Raw genomic sequence first — 14,443 nt, 5'->3', positions numbered from 1 at the left:
TCAGGGTCCTTATCAGAATACAAAAAAGAAGTAACTAGGTTTGACTACAGTAAAACTCAAGCAGCTCAAAGGTACTTTTTAGCCTGAGAACTTCTCTCAGTGCTCTGGATACTTTACCTATCTCTGTCCGATTTCCAAAGATCTAGGTACAATATGAAACGTGCTTAATTGCTACACTTGTTCCAGTATTAATAAATATATGTTTATATATACACCTATCCCAATGGAGTGACTGCCATGTTTTGCCCTCCTTGAGGAAAGTGAGCTAATTGCAGGTAGCTCTACCAGTTATCCTGCATCAAGAAGATGGCTTTATCAGAAAATCTTTATTGACTTGATATTCTTTAAAGGAAGAAAATTTGCAAAAGCTCTGCTATTTGCATTTAAATAGTAACAGATTACATGTAAAGTTGCAAGCTGTCCTTGGAAAACCCAATACAAAGTGTAAATCTTTAGTTTTTGCAGAAACTGGCACTCTGAAAAAAACCTGCTTGCTAAAAGCAAGTGTGTCAATCACCTCTTCATGCTTGGAAGGTTTTGGTTGTATTTTGTTTTATAACTAGTTGTTCACAACATAAGCGTGTCAAGCGACTGTTTGTTTTGTACAGCTTCCCCCCACTTTTTGCTAACGCCTACTGGACACATCCAACAAAGTTACCCACAGCACATCAGAACATAGACTGCAACGCTACAACGTGGTTAGCGGCAGCATCTGCTTTAATTCTGCACAAATCCTCTAAATACTGGGCTATGTTAAGGCCTCAACAGATCAAAGAGTTTTCATAACTACCAGTATGCTACTGGAGGAAGGTCTGATGTGCCAAAAATTGCCAAGGTAGCACATGAAACAAAAAAAGCAAACCACCCCAAACAAGACCTGCTCAGGTACAGGGTCTCCGAACGTGGAGAGATTTCAGCAGAGATTGCAAAGCTGGTCAGCCAGAGGAAAAGTTCAAGAAATCCCACAGTTATAAGACCGCCACGTACACAACATTTGATCGTGCTGGCTTTAGCAATGCTGAAATGCTACAGCTACTAACCACGAGAATGTTTCTGCAGATGGATTTCTACTGTTCACTCTGAGGAAGACAGGATGCAATCAGATGAGCTGCTGTTCAATCAGTATTAAAGTGGCTTTAAAACACCTTTCCTTCTCTTTCCTGAAACCACTGCTGAAGATGAGGGGGGAAAAAAAAAAGTGACTTGTTTACTTTGCAGTTAAGGGGCTAGCAGCTTGCACATGAGCAGCCTACCATGCTTCAGCTGAGATGGTGATTAACTCCAGGGTTCAGGGTGGTAAATTTTACAGCACAATCAGTATTTATTGTACTGCTTCCTCTAGTTTTGAGCTATTCTTTCTAAGCCAAAAATGCAGATCTATGGAATAAAGGTAGTGGAAAAGATTCCTGCTGAGATTAAAGTCAAATCGGAGATGAAAAAAAAGGAATCATAGGATGAGGAAGAAAAGAGAAAAAGCTTTGAACTAGGCTTCAGAAGCAAGCAGCGGGTGAGAGGAACAAGTCACCTTCTGGATACAGTTGAACTGAAGACCATTACATCTAGCTAAACCAAGAAAATGAACTGTGGCAAATGACTTGGGAGTTCATTAGCACACCACTACAATACTGACAGCATGTGTATAATCTTGCATCCTAGTTTCACATGTTATTGTGTCAATATCCCTGTTCCAGATGATGTTAGTGAGACAGTCGATGAGAAGTTTCTGGTCTTGTGGGTTTGGGTTTATTTTAATCTTCAGGGCAAGTCATGCTCTAAAAGATATGCTGTCAGAAAACTATTTTTCCAATCTGCTCTCATCCAGCATAGCAGTTATGGTTTGCGACTAAACCATCCAGCCAATTCATGTTCAACAGCCAGCAGTTTGTCATAATTTTGAGGACATACAGGACTCCAGAAAAAACAAGATTGCAAGAGATGCCTTTTTCAGAACATCTTTAGCACACTTGGTTAACCATTTGCTTGTGTCAGGAAAAAGAAAAAGAAATTTATTCCATGCAGAAATTTCATCAGCACGCATGTAGGAAGGCAGTCTTCCCATCAAACTGAGAACACACTGCCTTATACTTCTGTATGGTCAGAAACAGAGAAATGGGGACTCTGAAGTCTTAATTCGCATTCACCTTAGAGAACAGGCTCTACAAGTGCCTGCAGCTACGAAAGGCTTAAGGTGACCACCTCGAATGTTGATGTTAATATTTGGTTTGAAAAATTCTGAGTTTGTCATGAATTTAAAAAGGAAAAAAAATTCATATAAATTGAGTGTGCATGTGTGGGCAGGTAAACCTGCTCTAAGTTGCTTTAATAAATGGGTATCTGCTACATTCAAGAGACTAACTGACGTGATCTAACAAGTACAAATAACATGAGACACTGAAGAACGTGTATGTAATATACAATGCTAGTTACCTTCTGCAGAAATCTTTCCAACAGGTCATGACAAGTGGCCATGGCAGTTGTGACCGTGGCAACCGCTCCTGGCTTGCCAAGGGGTTCCTGCTTCCCTGCTAGTCAAGGAAGGATGAGCCCAAGAAAGGGGCTCTGGAAGAAGAAGGATATGCAGGGGAACAAGGATAGGAGCACACAGAAGGACTATGCAAGACTGAAGGGCTTCACTTAACCAGGTGGCAGGAGACCCAGGACCCAGAGAGGCTGATTAGGAAAGAGCCCATGAAAATGGACTAGCCACAGGTACAGTCACTGCCTCCTGACAACAGCATTGCCAAGATGTCCTCCAGAAAGAGGCAGTGACCTCCTCCCAGAAGGGCCAAAATGTCTTCTCCCAAGCTTCCCCGGGCACTACTCTCCATCAGCCTGTACACAACCACTCAAGGAAATCCTGGGCAGCTCAGGTCCCTGCCAGAGGGGTGGAGGAGATAGAAACCCCACAGGCAGGAAAGGGAGATGTTGGCCTTGCCAGGCTAGGCACAGTCTCTTTACTCAATAAAACAGTTCGTGCATTTCAAGCTTTGTGTCAGCCCTTCCTTCCTGACCTGCACTGCCTCTTCACACTCCAGGCATGGGGGGGTGGCATCTCTTCTGCAATGGGCCCCCAGTGGAGAGGAAAGGAGAGTATCTGGCCAGGACTTCTAGTGCCTCATGTCCATCCCCACCAAATGTCTTGGAGCCAGGGGCACTCGTGACCAAAGGACAGCAGTACCAGTCAGACCCGAGGGTGGAAGCTCACAAGCTACTTAGTGAGGGGGAGCTTCCCCACGTTGCCCCAAGGATGGTGCTGGGGAGGTATGGCTGGCAGTAGGTCCTCAGAAAAGGCAGCATGGGAGACAGCCTGCTTAGATGTGAACCTTGGGAGAGAGAGTAAACACCAGGGAAGGCAGGAGGGTGCCATGACAGGAGACTGAGTACCAACAGCTTGGCTGGGAAGCCACAAAGGCAAGAGGTGGGCCAGGAGACACCTGGGCTATTGGCTAGCACCCCTAGGTTCTCCCTTGCTTCTGTCACACTGGCAAGTCCCTCATTTTCCACCTTAATGCTTGTTTCCAAAAGAGGCACCCATCATCTCGGAGAAGATGGAAGCTCAGAGTACCTGTCTTGTCTAGGCCAAACAAATCCATTTTTGCAGCCAGGTGCATAGGATAGGGAGAAACTGGAGAAAAATCAGCTAAATTACATTTCTGACCCACTCACAAGCAAACAGTGCGGTTCCAGCTGCAGCCAGCTGGACACTACAAAAATTTCTGGAGTGGGTTGAAGTTAACTTCATATCACAAGTGATGAGTGAAGCAACCGGGTAAGCACTCTGCTTGACCGACAAGCTAGCAAAGCCAACTCATGGACCAAGAAGAACCAGTTGGGGAGGTAGAGGTTGATGGCAGCCTGATGCCATGCTGCGATGAAGGTAACAAGAGTAAGCAAAGGGAGCAGACTATTAGCAGAATTACAGTCCTGGACCCTGGGAAAGCAGATTTTTGGCTTGGTCAAGAATCTGCTTGCCAGGTTCCCATGGAAGACTGCTCTGAAAGACCAAGGGGCCCAGGACAATTAGCTGATCTCCCAGGACAGCCTCCTCAAAGCTCAAGAATGGTCCATTTTGGCATGCAGAAAGTCCCACGGCAATGGCAGAAAGCCTGGGTGAATGGACAGGCAACTCCTGCCTCAGCCCAAATGCTGAAATGCAAAGGCGGCTGCACGAAGAGGTTACACAGAAAGAGTATGGAGATACTGCCCAAGCAGAAGAGCTCGAGCAAGCAAAGGATGCCAAGAAAAAGCAAGGAATGCTTCTACAGGTAAGCAAGGGCAAAAGGATGGCTAGTATTAGTCTAGTTAGTGCTCAGGTGTGCACAGGACCCAGCAGCTAAGGACACAAAAGATCAATGATTACTAGGAAAAACTGAGGCAAAGTAAAGTTCATCCTCACATCTCCCAGTTCTTTGAGCATAATGTCAGCATCTGGAGGACCGAACCATTACTCACAGCAAAGGAAGGTTATGGATCACACAAGCTAACTAGACCAAGTCCCTGGGAGCAGATGGGATGCGTTAGAAGGTGGTAAGGAAGCTGGCCAACACCACTGCAAGGCTACTCGCTCTTACCTTCAAAAAATAAGTCACTGATCAAAGGACGATCCTGATGACTGCAGAGGCAAAAGTTACATTCATCTTCAAAATGGGCAACGATGAGGATACGAGGAACCAGAAGCTGGTCAGCCTTGCCCAGTTTCTGGCAAGACTATGGAGCAAGTCCTCCTGGAAGTCATTGCCAGGCACAAAAAAGCAATTGGTAAATCTATGCTGGCTGTTCCAAAGAACAAGTCATACCTGACATTTCAGCTCACAATTTTATACCATTTATATTAGGGGTCCTATCTCTCAAGAAACCAAAACACTTATACAGATCATGGATTATTGTTCTGCCTTTTGATTTCCTCATACTGTTGCACATGCTAGGTTCTTCAAATATATAGTTAACATTTTACAATACTGGACAATCTTACAGGATTTTAGAATATCTAATTACTTTCATTAGAAAAGTACGCACCTCATTTGTACTCCCCAAAGCAATCTGCCTCAGCTATAGCTGAAGACTGTAGAAATGTTAACTGCAAACTTGAGAAGGACCTACTGCAACAGCATAAAATTCATCAAAAATACTTCTTTGCCTCCACCGAAGTATCAGTTCTACAAAACCCCACGTGAGCTGAAATAATGGTCTGTCACTCTCCTACACTAATAGCTTCAAGAACTTCTTCAAGAAAGGTGCCAACACCACTTTGTCAGCAACCCTCTCCTGAACTGCGCAGAAGTATTCAGTATTCTGGGGAACTTGCCAGCATGACAGTATTTACTGTATGACTAATATGCATTAATGAAGCACAAATGGACAACTATTTACTTGTGCTAATAACTAAAGCTCTTTATTAGAGCTAAGGCCTCTAGCATGAAGGATTGCCAGGTTCCCTCACTTGCCAAAATTATGTCAAAAAATGGAGCCAGTGTGTAAGACATCAAGAGCTACAGCCAGTGTGTAGTAGAGTCTTAAGTCATTGTTTAACATTCAGCTTGCAAAGGACAAGCATGCTCCAAAACCACTGGCTGTTTCAGAGGGCTTGTCTTTTCATTGTAGAGGTTAGAATTTCAAATATGCACACTGGTCTTACCAGTACACAAGCCAAAGCTATCTTAAAATAGCAGTAAAGCCTGAGAGCTTTGCTGGGCATTTGTGTTCTACCTTTGATTGCTTGTTGTTCTTTCAAAACCAGAAAGAAAAACACCGTATCATAATGCCTCAGATTAAAATATCAATACTATCTAGCATAAAAGGCCATTAATACCAATAATCTGGCCCTTTCTACATGAAGAACTCCTGAAAGCTGATCAATTTGGTAAAATTGCATCCTGAAAAAGCAAAGCCAGTCCTTCAAGAACAAAGTCCTTGTTCTATGCTGCACTCTCCATCCCGCATCTCCACAAAGGGAATGTACCTGTGATGCTAGGAATGAAAGATACACCTGAAAAGTGGCAGAGTTTTGTGGGAACCTGGGGAGAACTTCTAGAAGAGTATTTCAGACTGCATTATATTAGAAACTGAAAGAAAAATTCTTAGAGTATGCAAAAGCAGCAGGTGAAGATCCTTTTCAGTCATAGCTAGGGCTAGGTGGACTTGATATATTCATCCCTAGCTTGACAAAGGAAGCGGCACATCCACCACCAAAGCCATGGTGAGTTTAGGCTATCCGTTCTTGTTTGAATCAGCAGCTTCAGTTCAGAACTCAGCTGCAGCATTACGACTAGACGGTCTGCAAGTGTAGAAACAAAATGATCCCTGCTGCGAGACATCAGATTAACAATAAAGTTTGGAAACTGTACCCGCAGTTTCTTTTTAGAAACAGAAAAATCCTCCCCTCAGAGTAGACGACACTTAAAACAACTACATGCAGAATCATAGAATTTTGGTTGTGGGGTGGTTGTTTGGGTTCCCCCCCCCCCCCCCTTTTTTAACTTAAAAAAGAGAAGAAATCATAATTGCTTATGAAATACTGTCCTTCCTTTGATCAAACAGTCTACCTTTAGACTGTGTAAGGCAAGAAAATCTACTGGGCATAACTTTTAGCAAGGTCTGTATCTAGATATATTTCTTGGAAATACTTAAGTACAAGACCCGGTCTTTTCCAAGGATAGGAAAGGCCTGTCTGAGCCAACTGGCATGGACAGCAATAGTAAGAATTATCTGAGCCACAGCACTTTCTTGAAAAGTGATAGCTCCAGATGCACAGCAGTCTTATCTTCCTCTTAAAAAACAAAATGATCTTCTCCAGTGGTTATTATTTACTCCTATGTAGAGCACAGAACATCTGTAGGAAGAAGGTTCATTAAAAACACATACCCCAAACTAACATAATTCCGGTTGTCTATAACAAAGCCAATTTGAAAAAAAAATACTTCCATTCTCTTATATTTCAGGTTTCTATTCTTTTATATTTAAACAGATGTTTGAAGTATAAAGCTGTCTTAGGACTGGTACATCAACTTCTCTCCTCCATTAAGTGAGAGCTGTTACTAACATGAAAAAACTCATACTGGTAGTTCTCCAAAATAACCAGTCAGTAAACAGCTTGTTAAATATTTACTCATTTGGAAAAGATCCCATTCATAAGAAAAAAAATATACAGGATGTAGTTTGGTGTTACAGTCTGCTAAACTGATTGTTACCATTACTTCAGAATGGTCTCATGAAGTTTTGTAAGAGAACATCAGAAAATGGCCTGCTTTTATCAATGTGGGTGTCTTTACAATCTGGAAATGGCATCTTAAAAGTTGCACACAAGTCAGAACCTAAAGAGATCCACTGCTTTTGATTTTCACAGGATCACTGATGACTGAGGTTGCAGGAGACCTCTGGAGGTCATCTGGTCCACCCCCGTTGCTCAAGCAGGGCCACCTACAGCCGGTTGCCTGGGTCCATGTCCAGATGGCTTTGGAGTATCTCCAAGGATGGAGATTCCACCATCTCTCTGGGCAACCTATGCCAGCACTCGGTCACCTCACAGTTAAGAAAGTGTTGCCCTCTGTTCAGAGGGACCCTCCCGTTTGTGCCCATTGCCTCTGGTCCTGCCACTGGGCACCACTGAAAAGAGCCTGGCTCTGTCCTCTTTGCTTCCTCCTCTCAGGTACTTATATACATTCATAAGATCCCCCCCCCAGCCTTCTCTTAAGTAAAAAAAAGTAGTAAACTGTAGATTTAAACATGTATGAAAACTAGAGCTAAATCAACGGACAAACTTAGGAGACTGCTTGTATATAAAAGATAGGTTCAGTCTACTATTCGAGCATGATCGTGAAGCAGGAAGATGCAAAATTAAGCTTCTGTACTTGTAATTTCCTCACTTGATTTGCAACATCTACATTGTTTCCTCACCACTGTTAGTAGTAACATAAGTAGTAAATGGTATGATTGAGCATTAGAGTGCTTTGAGTCTTTTTTTTTGGTGGGTTGAAAATTTTTATGTAATTGAAAAATGTGTACTCAGCCACTTGAAATTTCTTGCTCACAGTCACCTTCAAAAAAGACTTCATGTTTTGCCTATCAACTTCTGTGCCAATTAGAATACAAAAGTAGAAGCGCAAACAGTTAAGTACAGACTTTCAATTGGAATTATAGAAAGGTAAACAGATACAGCAAAAAAAGTAATTGTTGGGTATTTCTTGTAAGAAGGGAAACTAATCAATTGTATAAAGGCTTAGTGCGAGATAAAAGTTTCTTGGACATTATTTTGCTTCATATGCAGTATTCTGATGACATGCGATAGCGGGGGCAAGTGCACTTCCAATGTCCTCTTTAAGAGGTAAGCACCACACTTTTATTTCAAAGTTAGTGAAAACAACTGCTTTTGGACAATTTTTAAAAACAGATTTCTTCGCAAGAAAAACAGACAGAGGCTAGAAACCCAGCTCCAGTTGCTCTTCAACAAAAACTACCAAGCAGCATCAATTTGCAGTCTGCACTCAGGGAGACAGAATTCATAACTTCATATTGGAGGCAACATGCCTCGTAAAAACATTCACTAATGTTCTCACTGCTTTGTACTTTATGTCTGCTGCAGTCCGTCACCCCTCTAAACCACATACATGTAAACTGTTAAAACAAGAGCATCGTCAACAAAAGTATCTGTTGACTGACACCATATTTCACAAATCTGATGACTTTCTGCATTGGCAGTAGCAACATTTCAGCTTCATTTCTTCATACAATATGTAGAAGAATGACACGATGCAATAATGCCTCTGGTGTTTTTTCACTGAGCTGTGCCCAAGGACTTTGAAAGCCTGCGTGTGCACTCTGGTCCTTCCATATCGCCCTGTTAGCATGAAAAAACCAAACTCCGGGTCAAATTCTACACAAGCAGCATCCTTGTACATTTAAGCCTAATGAGAATAAATTAACCCACCATTTATTTTGAATCTTGAAAGTCACCTATTGGGTTTGTGTGGCAAGGTTTTGGTAGCAGGGGGACTGCAGGGGTGGCTTCTGTGAGAAGCTGCTAGAAGCTTCCCTTATGTCCAACAGAGCCAATGCCAACTGGCTCCAAGATGGACACGCTGCTGGCCAAAGCCCAGCCAATCGGCAGCAGGGGTAGCGCCTCTGGGATAGCGTATTTAAGAAGGGGGAAAACAACTGCAGTGGAACAACAGCAGCAGAGAGAGGAGTGAGAGTGTGTGAGAAACAACTCTGCAGACACCAAGGTCAGGTGGGGGGGGGAGGAGGTGCTCCAGGCACCAGAGCAGAGATTCAACTGCAGCCCGTGGGGAAGACCGTGGTGAGGCAGGCTGTGCCCTGCAGTCCATGGAGGTCCACGGTGGAGCAGATACCCACCTGCAGCCCATGGAGGACCCCATACCGGATGCCCGAAGGAGGCTGTAACTCCACTGGAAGCCTGTGATGGAGCAGGCTCCTGGCAGGACCTGTGGACCCGTGGAGAGAGGAGCCCACACTGGAGCAGGTTTGCTGGCAGGACTTGTGACCCCACGGGGGACCCACACTGGAGCAGTCTGTTCCTGAAGGACTGCACCCCGTGGAAAGGAACCATGCTGGAGCAGTTCGTGGGGAACCGCAGCCTGTGGGAAGGACCCACTTTGGAGAAGTTCAAGGAGAACTGTCTCCTGTGGGAGGGATCCCACACAGGAGCAGGGGAAGAGCGTGAGGAGTCCTCCCCCTGAGGAGGAAGGGGCAGCAGAAACAACGTGTCATGAACTGACTGCAACCCCCATTCCCCATCCTCCTGCACTGCTCGGAGGAGAAAAGGTAGAGAATTTGGGAGCGAAGTTGAGCCTGGGAAGAAAGGAGGGTTGGGGAACATGTTTTTAAGATTTGGTTTTATTTCTCATTACCCTACTCTGATTTTAATTTTAATTGGTAATAAACTAAACTAATTTCCCCGAGTCAAGTCTGTTTTGCCCGTGACAGTAATTGGTGAGTGATCTCCCTGTCCTTATCTTGACCCATGAGCCTTTTCTCTCCCCTGTCCAGTTAAGGAGGGAGAGTGACAGAGCGGCTTGGTGGGCACCTGGCATCCAGCCAAGGTCAACCCACCACAAATCATAAGAGCAAGCTCCATACTCTTAATAAACAACTGTCAATAGCTAAGTGAATGAAGATTTTTAAACAGTGTCAGGCAGACAATGAGGGCCAAAACATAGGTCTTGACAGCCCTTCCAACACAGGTTTTCAGTCTACTTGGACACAAATTCTGCAACTGATTTTTTCATGATGTGTTTTTTAGGACAAAAGACATTTTATTCATGCAAACATGGACAGCAGCATGTATACCTGTATCAGACTGATCAATTCCAAAGTAGCAGAGATAAACTAAGTCACACAAAAGGCATCTGGATTTCATAGGGATGAGGATTATAGCACCCACCAAGATAACTCTGAATCAGAGATATAAGCATTTTTTTTCCTGCTAAAACAGAAACCCTCTCTAATCACCCAATCAAAGCAAACAACTCCTGAAAAATGTAAAAAGCAAGTCTCCCAAAAACCCACGCTCACCAAGACCCTAGGAAAACAAGTATAACCTCAATATGCTATGGACTTGGATCAGATGACCTCCAAAGCTGTCTTCTAACTTACTGTATCATTTTATGGAAAACAAGGATCAAAGCTGCCATACTAAAACCTGGAGAACCGTTGCCTAGCTGTTCCTCCAGCTGAAGGCAAAGAAATGTGACCGTTTTAGTAATGGTAGTACATCCACAAATCTGACACCATTAAAGGAGGCTTTCATTGCAGTAGCTAGCCTCTAACTGATTAATTCTCTCAGGTTATTTACTTCCCTGCTCTTGAAGTGTACAAAGCTTCAAGTATGATGTGCAATATTCTGCTCTCTTATCTGGTCAAGAGGACTATTGGCAATCATGAAATCCACAGCTCTGTACATGTAGGAGAAAGCAATTTCCATTTTCTCCCTATTTGGTGACCAAGTGCTTGTAGTGTTTCTTTATGCCGAGTTAGATGATGAGTATGATGTGAACAAGTCCTTTCTCCAATAAGAATTCAGCTCTCTGAAAACAAACTCCATTAATTATTAATAAAGTCATGCCCGCATCTTGGTGGTGAGAAAATAAACGGAAGGCAGAAAATAGAAGATGAACAGAACGTTCCTGCGTGCCCAGAATTTTATCTCCAGAAACTAAGAAAAAAAATAAAATCCTTTTGTTAATTTATGTCATTGAGACTTGTACAATTTATGCATCAAAGGGTTAAAGAACTAAATCTTCCCCAAGAGTTCAAGTCACTGCACATAAATACTGTTGTGACTACAGATTGCAAAAGAACGGAAACACAGTAAATCATCCCATTTTTTCTGAGAAATTCTGGGACTATGTTCTGAATTTCCAGGAACAGAAGACAAACACTGCCAATTCTCACTGCTGAATTTTTATTGAAGAGTTTGAGAATTTGGAAAGGGCTCCTGAAAGCCACTAAAAGGTAATATTGATTTTTTCCACAAAGCTAGAAATTGTTTCTAGGACAATACACTCAGTGTGACTGGTTTATGTGCTAACTCCTGAGAAAGTTTAAAACAAGACCCAAAAGCTTCTGAAAGCAGCAAACATTGCAAACAGAGAGCTCAGTAACAAAGTCAGAGATCCATACCTTACCCGTCTCCCCAAAAGCAGAAAAAGGAAGGATAGAGGGGGGTTGGCAACACGGCATCCTAAAGCATATTCTGTAGTGCATATTCACTTATCCAGGTTCTCATTTCTCTTGCTGTCTGCTGTGAACATAATCCCAAATTCCAATGCATCAATTTATTCTAACCACTGAAGTTACAGCATTAAGGTCCCAACCTTGGGGACTCTGGAGGAATGTTCTCTATAGCCTTCCATTCATATTAAGTCAGAAAATGTAGTGGAAAAAAATAGAATACTTCTTCACACTCTAATCTAGAGCATATTTAGCTTAACCTTCTTTCAGCCCTTTACCAACACAATACTGGCACTGTAGTCAAATTTGAAAGACAAGTTGATGAAAGTTTCTAAGTCAGATTTAGCAGGGGTGGAAAAACAGATGTTCAGGGTTTTTTTAATGCAAACTTCTCTTCTGACAGAAGGCACAGCAGTTGTGAATGGGCTTCCAAAGCTAGTTTTCAAACTGGTTACAAGCAGTTAGGATAGTTAACACACAGTAAGCTATGACCCAAAATAATTAATTAACAGGGAGTCACTTTCCCACCATCTTAAGTCACCCATGTTGCTTTGACACTCTAGTCTGTTGACTGCCCCAGACTAAAGCAGATTACCTACAGGGTTTGTAAAAGCACGGGGAAGTACCAAGGAAAATTCACATTCTTACTGTGTATGAACCACTAAAGACACTATTTTCATGAGAAAGATTGATGTCCAGTAAAGAATTTGCAGCAGCTCAAAAATGACTGCTTACAATGTCAAGTTTCTCTTACATAGCTCTCCTCTCCCTCAGCTTCACATCATGACTCAGACGATGCTCTAAATGAATTGGAAGCATAATTTCACAGTGCATCAAAATTATGAAGTCCAGGCACATCTATTCAAATATTTTTTTGAAATCATAGATCCAAGTATACTAACAGATTTTCAGGACACCCGATTTCTCAAAGTCCATTTTATTTTTATAGCTGCAAAAGCAGTTATAAAGGAACTGTTATGTTTTTCCTGTTACCAGGAAAAGCATTCAGGTATATTCAACTGACAACTCAGCATATACTAAACATTAGTCTTTTAACTAGTTTGAAGTTTCCTGTTGGGGGGGAAAAAAGTGTAAGTTGGCATATTACAAAACAGATGTATAAATCCTATAGAGCATTGTTGGAGATTGTTGTTTGTTTCATTTTTTGCTTTTCTTTCAAATGAGTAGCATGACTGTAGTAATCACCACTAGTAATGTTTCTCTTGGGAGAAAGAGAAAAAGCTTTCAATGTCATATGATATTCTGTTTAATCATTTGTGTATCTGCAAGGCCTAAAATCATAACTGAATCCTTAGGGTGGTAAGCACACTACAAAAACAAGAGAGAAAAAGGGCAAAAACCAGGTCATGCCCAAAATAACAAATCTGCAGTTCCATAAAAAAAATACAAGCATGCATTATGCCAACCACAACTGCGTGGGGAAAAAAAAACAAACAACACACATGAGAACTTTAAGTGCATTTTTGCCTAGCACCTTTGAATTGAGCTGAGGTGGTTTTGTTAAGATATTCTTTGTAATATGCCATATTGGCTGCTTAGATACAGCATAATGACTCGACAAACATAGGATCTAACTAAGTGTAAAAATCTCTGCCTTCGTTCCTACAAATACAGCTTTCAGCAAACATTGATACTTTTTGGTGCAAGACATTTCCCTGGTATCATAGCTTGCCATTTAGTTTGGAAACAAGTGCCTTCTCCCAAATATGAACTGGCTATTTTGAAGACAGGTATCAAATCTGAATCAGTGTGTATTAGTAACCCAATTTTTTCAGCAGCAGGTCTTGAATTCAGGATGGTAACAGAGGCTCTGTTCCCAAACATTAGCAAAACCCAGAGAATTGCCAGACAGCTATTAGCAGTTTGATGAAAAGTTTGAATGCACAATCAATCAATCACTGGCACACAGCAATGTGATGCTACAAGCTGACAAGAACATGCAGTTTCATAACTTACTATCCGATAAGGAAGATGTAAAAAGGAGTCTGGGCAGCCAGCTAAAGCCATTTGTTCCTTCAAATTTTCTTCAAATTACATCTACTGCTTCACAGGACCTGCAGAGTACAAACAAACTGTCAGAAACCATACTGAAGACATTTCATCAACTTATTATTGAAAACAGTTGGAGGGGGAAGACCGAGAAGAGGAAGATGAGGTGACGAGGATTTGCATCAACTTGGAGTAGCAAATCTGCACATTTGCTGTCTGTAGCCTAGAAAACACATTCAACCTGGTATTTCATTTAAAATCCCAACACAGCTATTCTCAGGCTGGATGGCTCCTCCTTTATTTCCACAGTCCAGGCAAAAAAGAAAGCCTCTCCCCACACCTAGACTCTAACCATTTGAAGACTGGCTCTCAGTCACCAGCTGAGGCTATGTTTTCAACTGTGGAAAGAAAACACTGAAATCTGGGAGTTAGTTGAGATGACAGCCACTTACCGTAGAATCATTTAGGTTGGAAAAGACCCGTAAGATCGAGATCATTATGCAACATTAGCCTTCAGGACCTAGTTACACACCTACTACTTCCCTTTACCCTTTCTAACCTGTCTTTTCTCTCATGCAACATTATCAAATAGGGTGTCCCAGGCAAATCTGCTTTCAAGTCTTGCATTTCCTCTTCTGAGTTGCTGATTATTAGCAGCAACTTTGCAAGGTAAGTAGTGTTCCTTTTAAGCATCACTTCCGTGATCAGATTGAGCTTGAAAAGATATCTACCGCAAACATTATTTAGA

At 42.2% G+C, this 14,443-nt stretch overlaps 1 protein-coding gene across 1 annotated transcript in view; it reads right to left on the bottom strand.

Moving 5' to 3' along the window:
- GRB10 (growth factor receptor bound protein 10) overlaps positions 1-13,726 on the bottom strand; it is a 111,902-nt gene extending 98,176 nt beyond the window's left edge. Inside the window, exon 1 of the mRNA XM_059836332.1 lies at positions 13,663-13,726. Coding sequence (XP_059692315.1) covers positions 13,663-13,713 — 51 coding nt within the window. The 5' untranslated portion in view covers positions 13,714-13,726. The remainder of the gene's footprint in view (positions 1-13,662) is intronic.
- Positions 13,727-14,443: the final 717 nt, after the last annotated feature.

The sequence above is a fragment of the Gavia stellata genome, chromosome 3 (assembly GCF_030936135.1).
Source record: "Gavia stellata isolate bGavSte3 chromosome 3, bGavSte3.hap2, whole genome shotgun sequence".
In the NCBI taxonomy this organism is placed as follows: Eukaryota; Metazoa; Chordata; class Aves; order Gaviiformes; family Gaviidae; genus Gavia; species Gavia stellata.
Note: the sequence above shows the minus strand (reverse complement) of the source record. Positions and strands in the feature narration are given on the sequence as shown.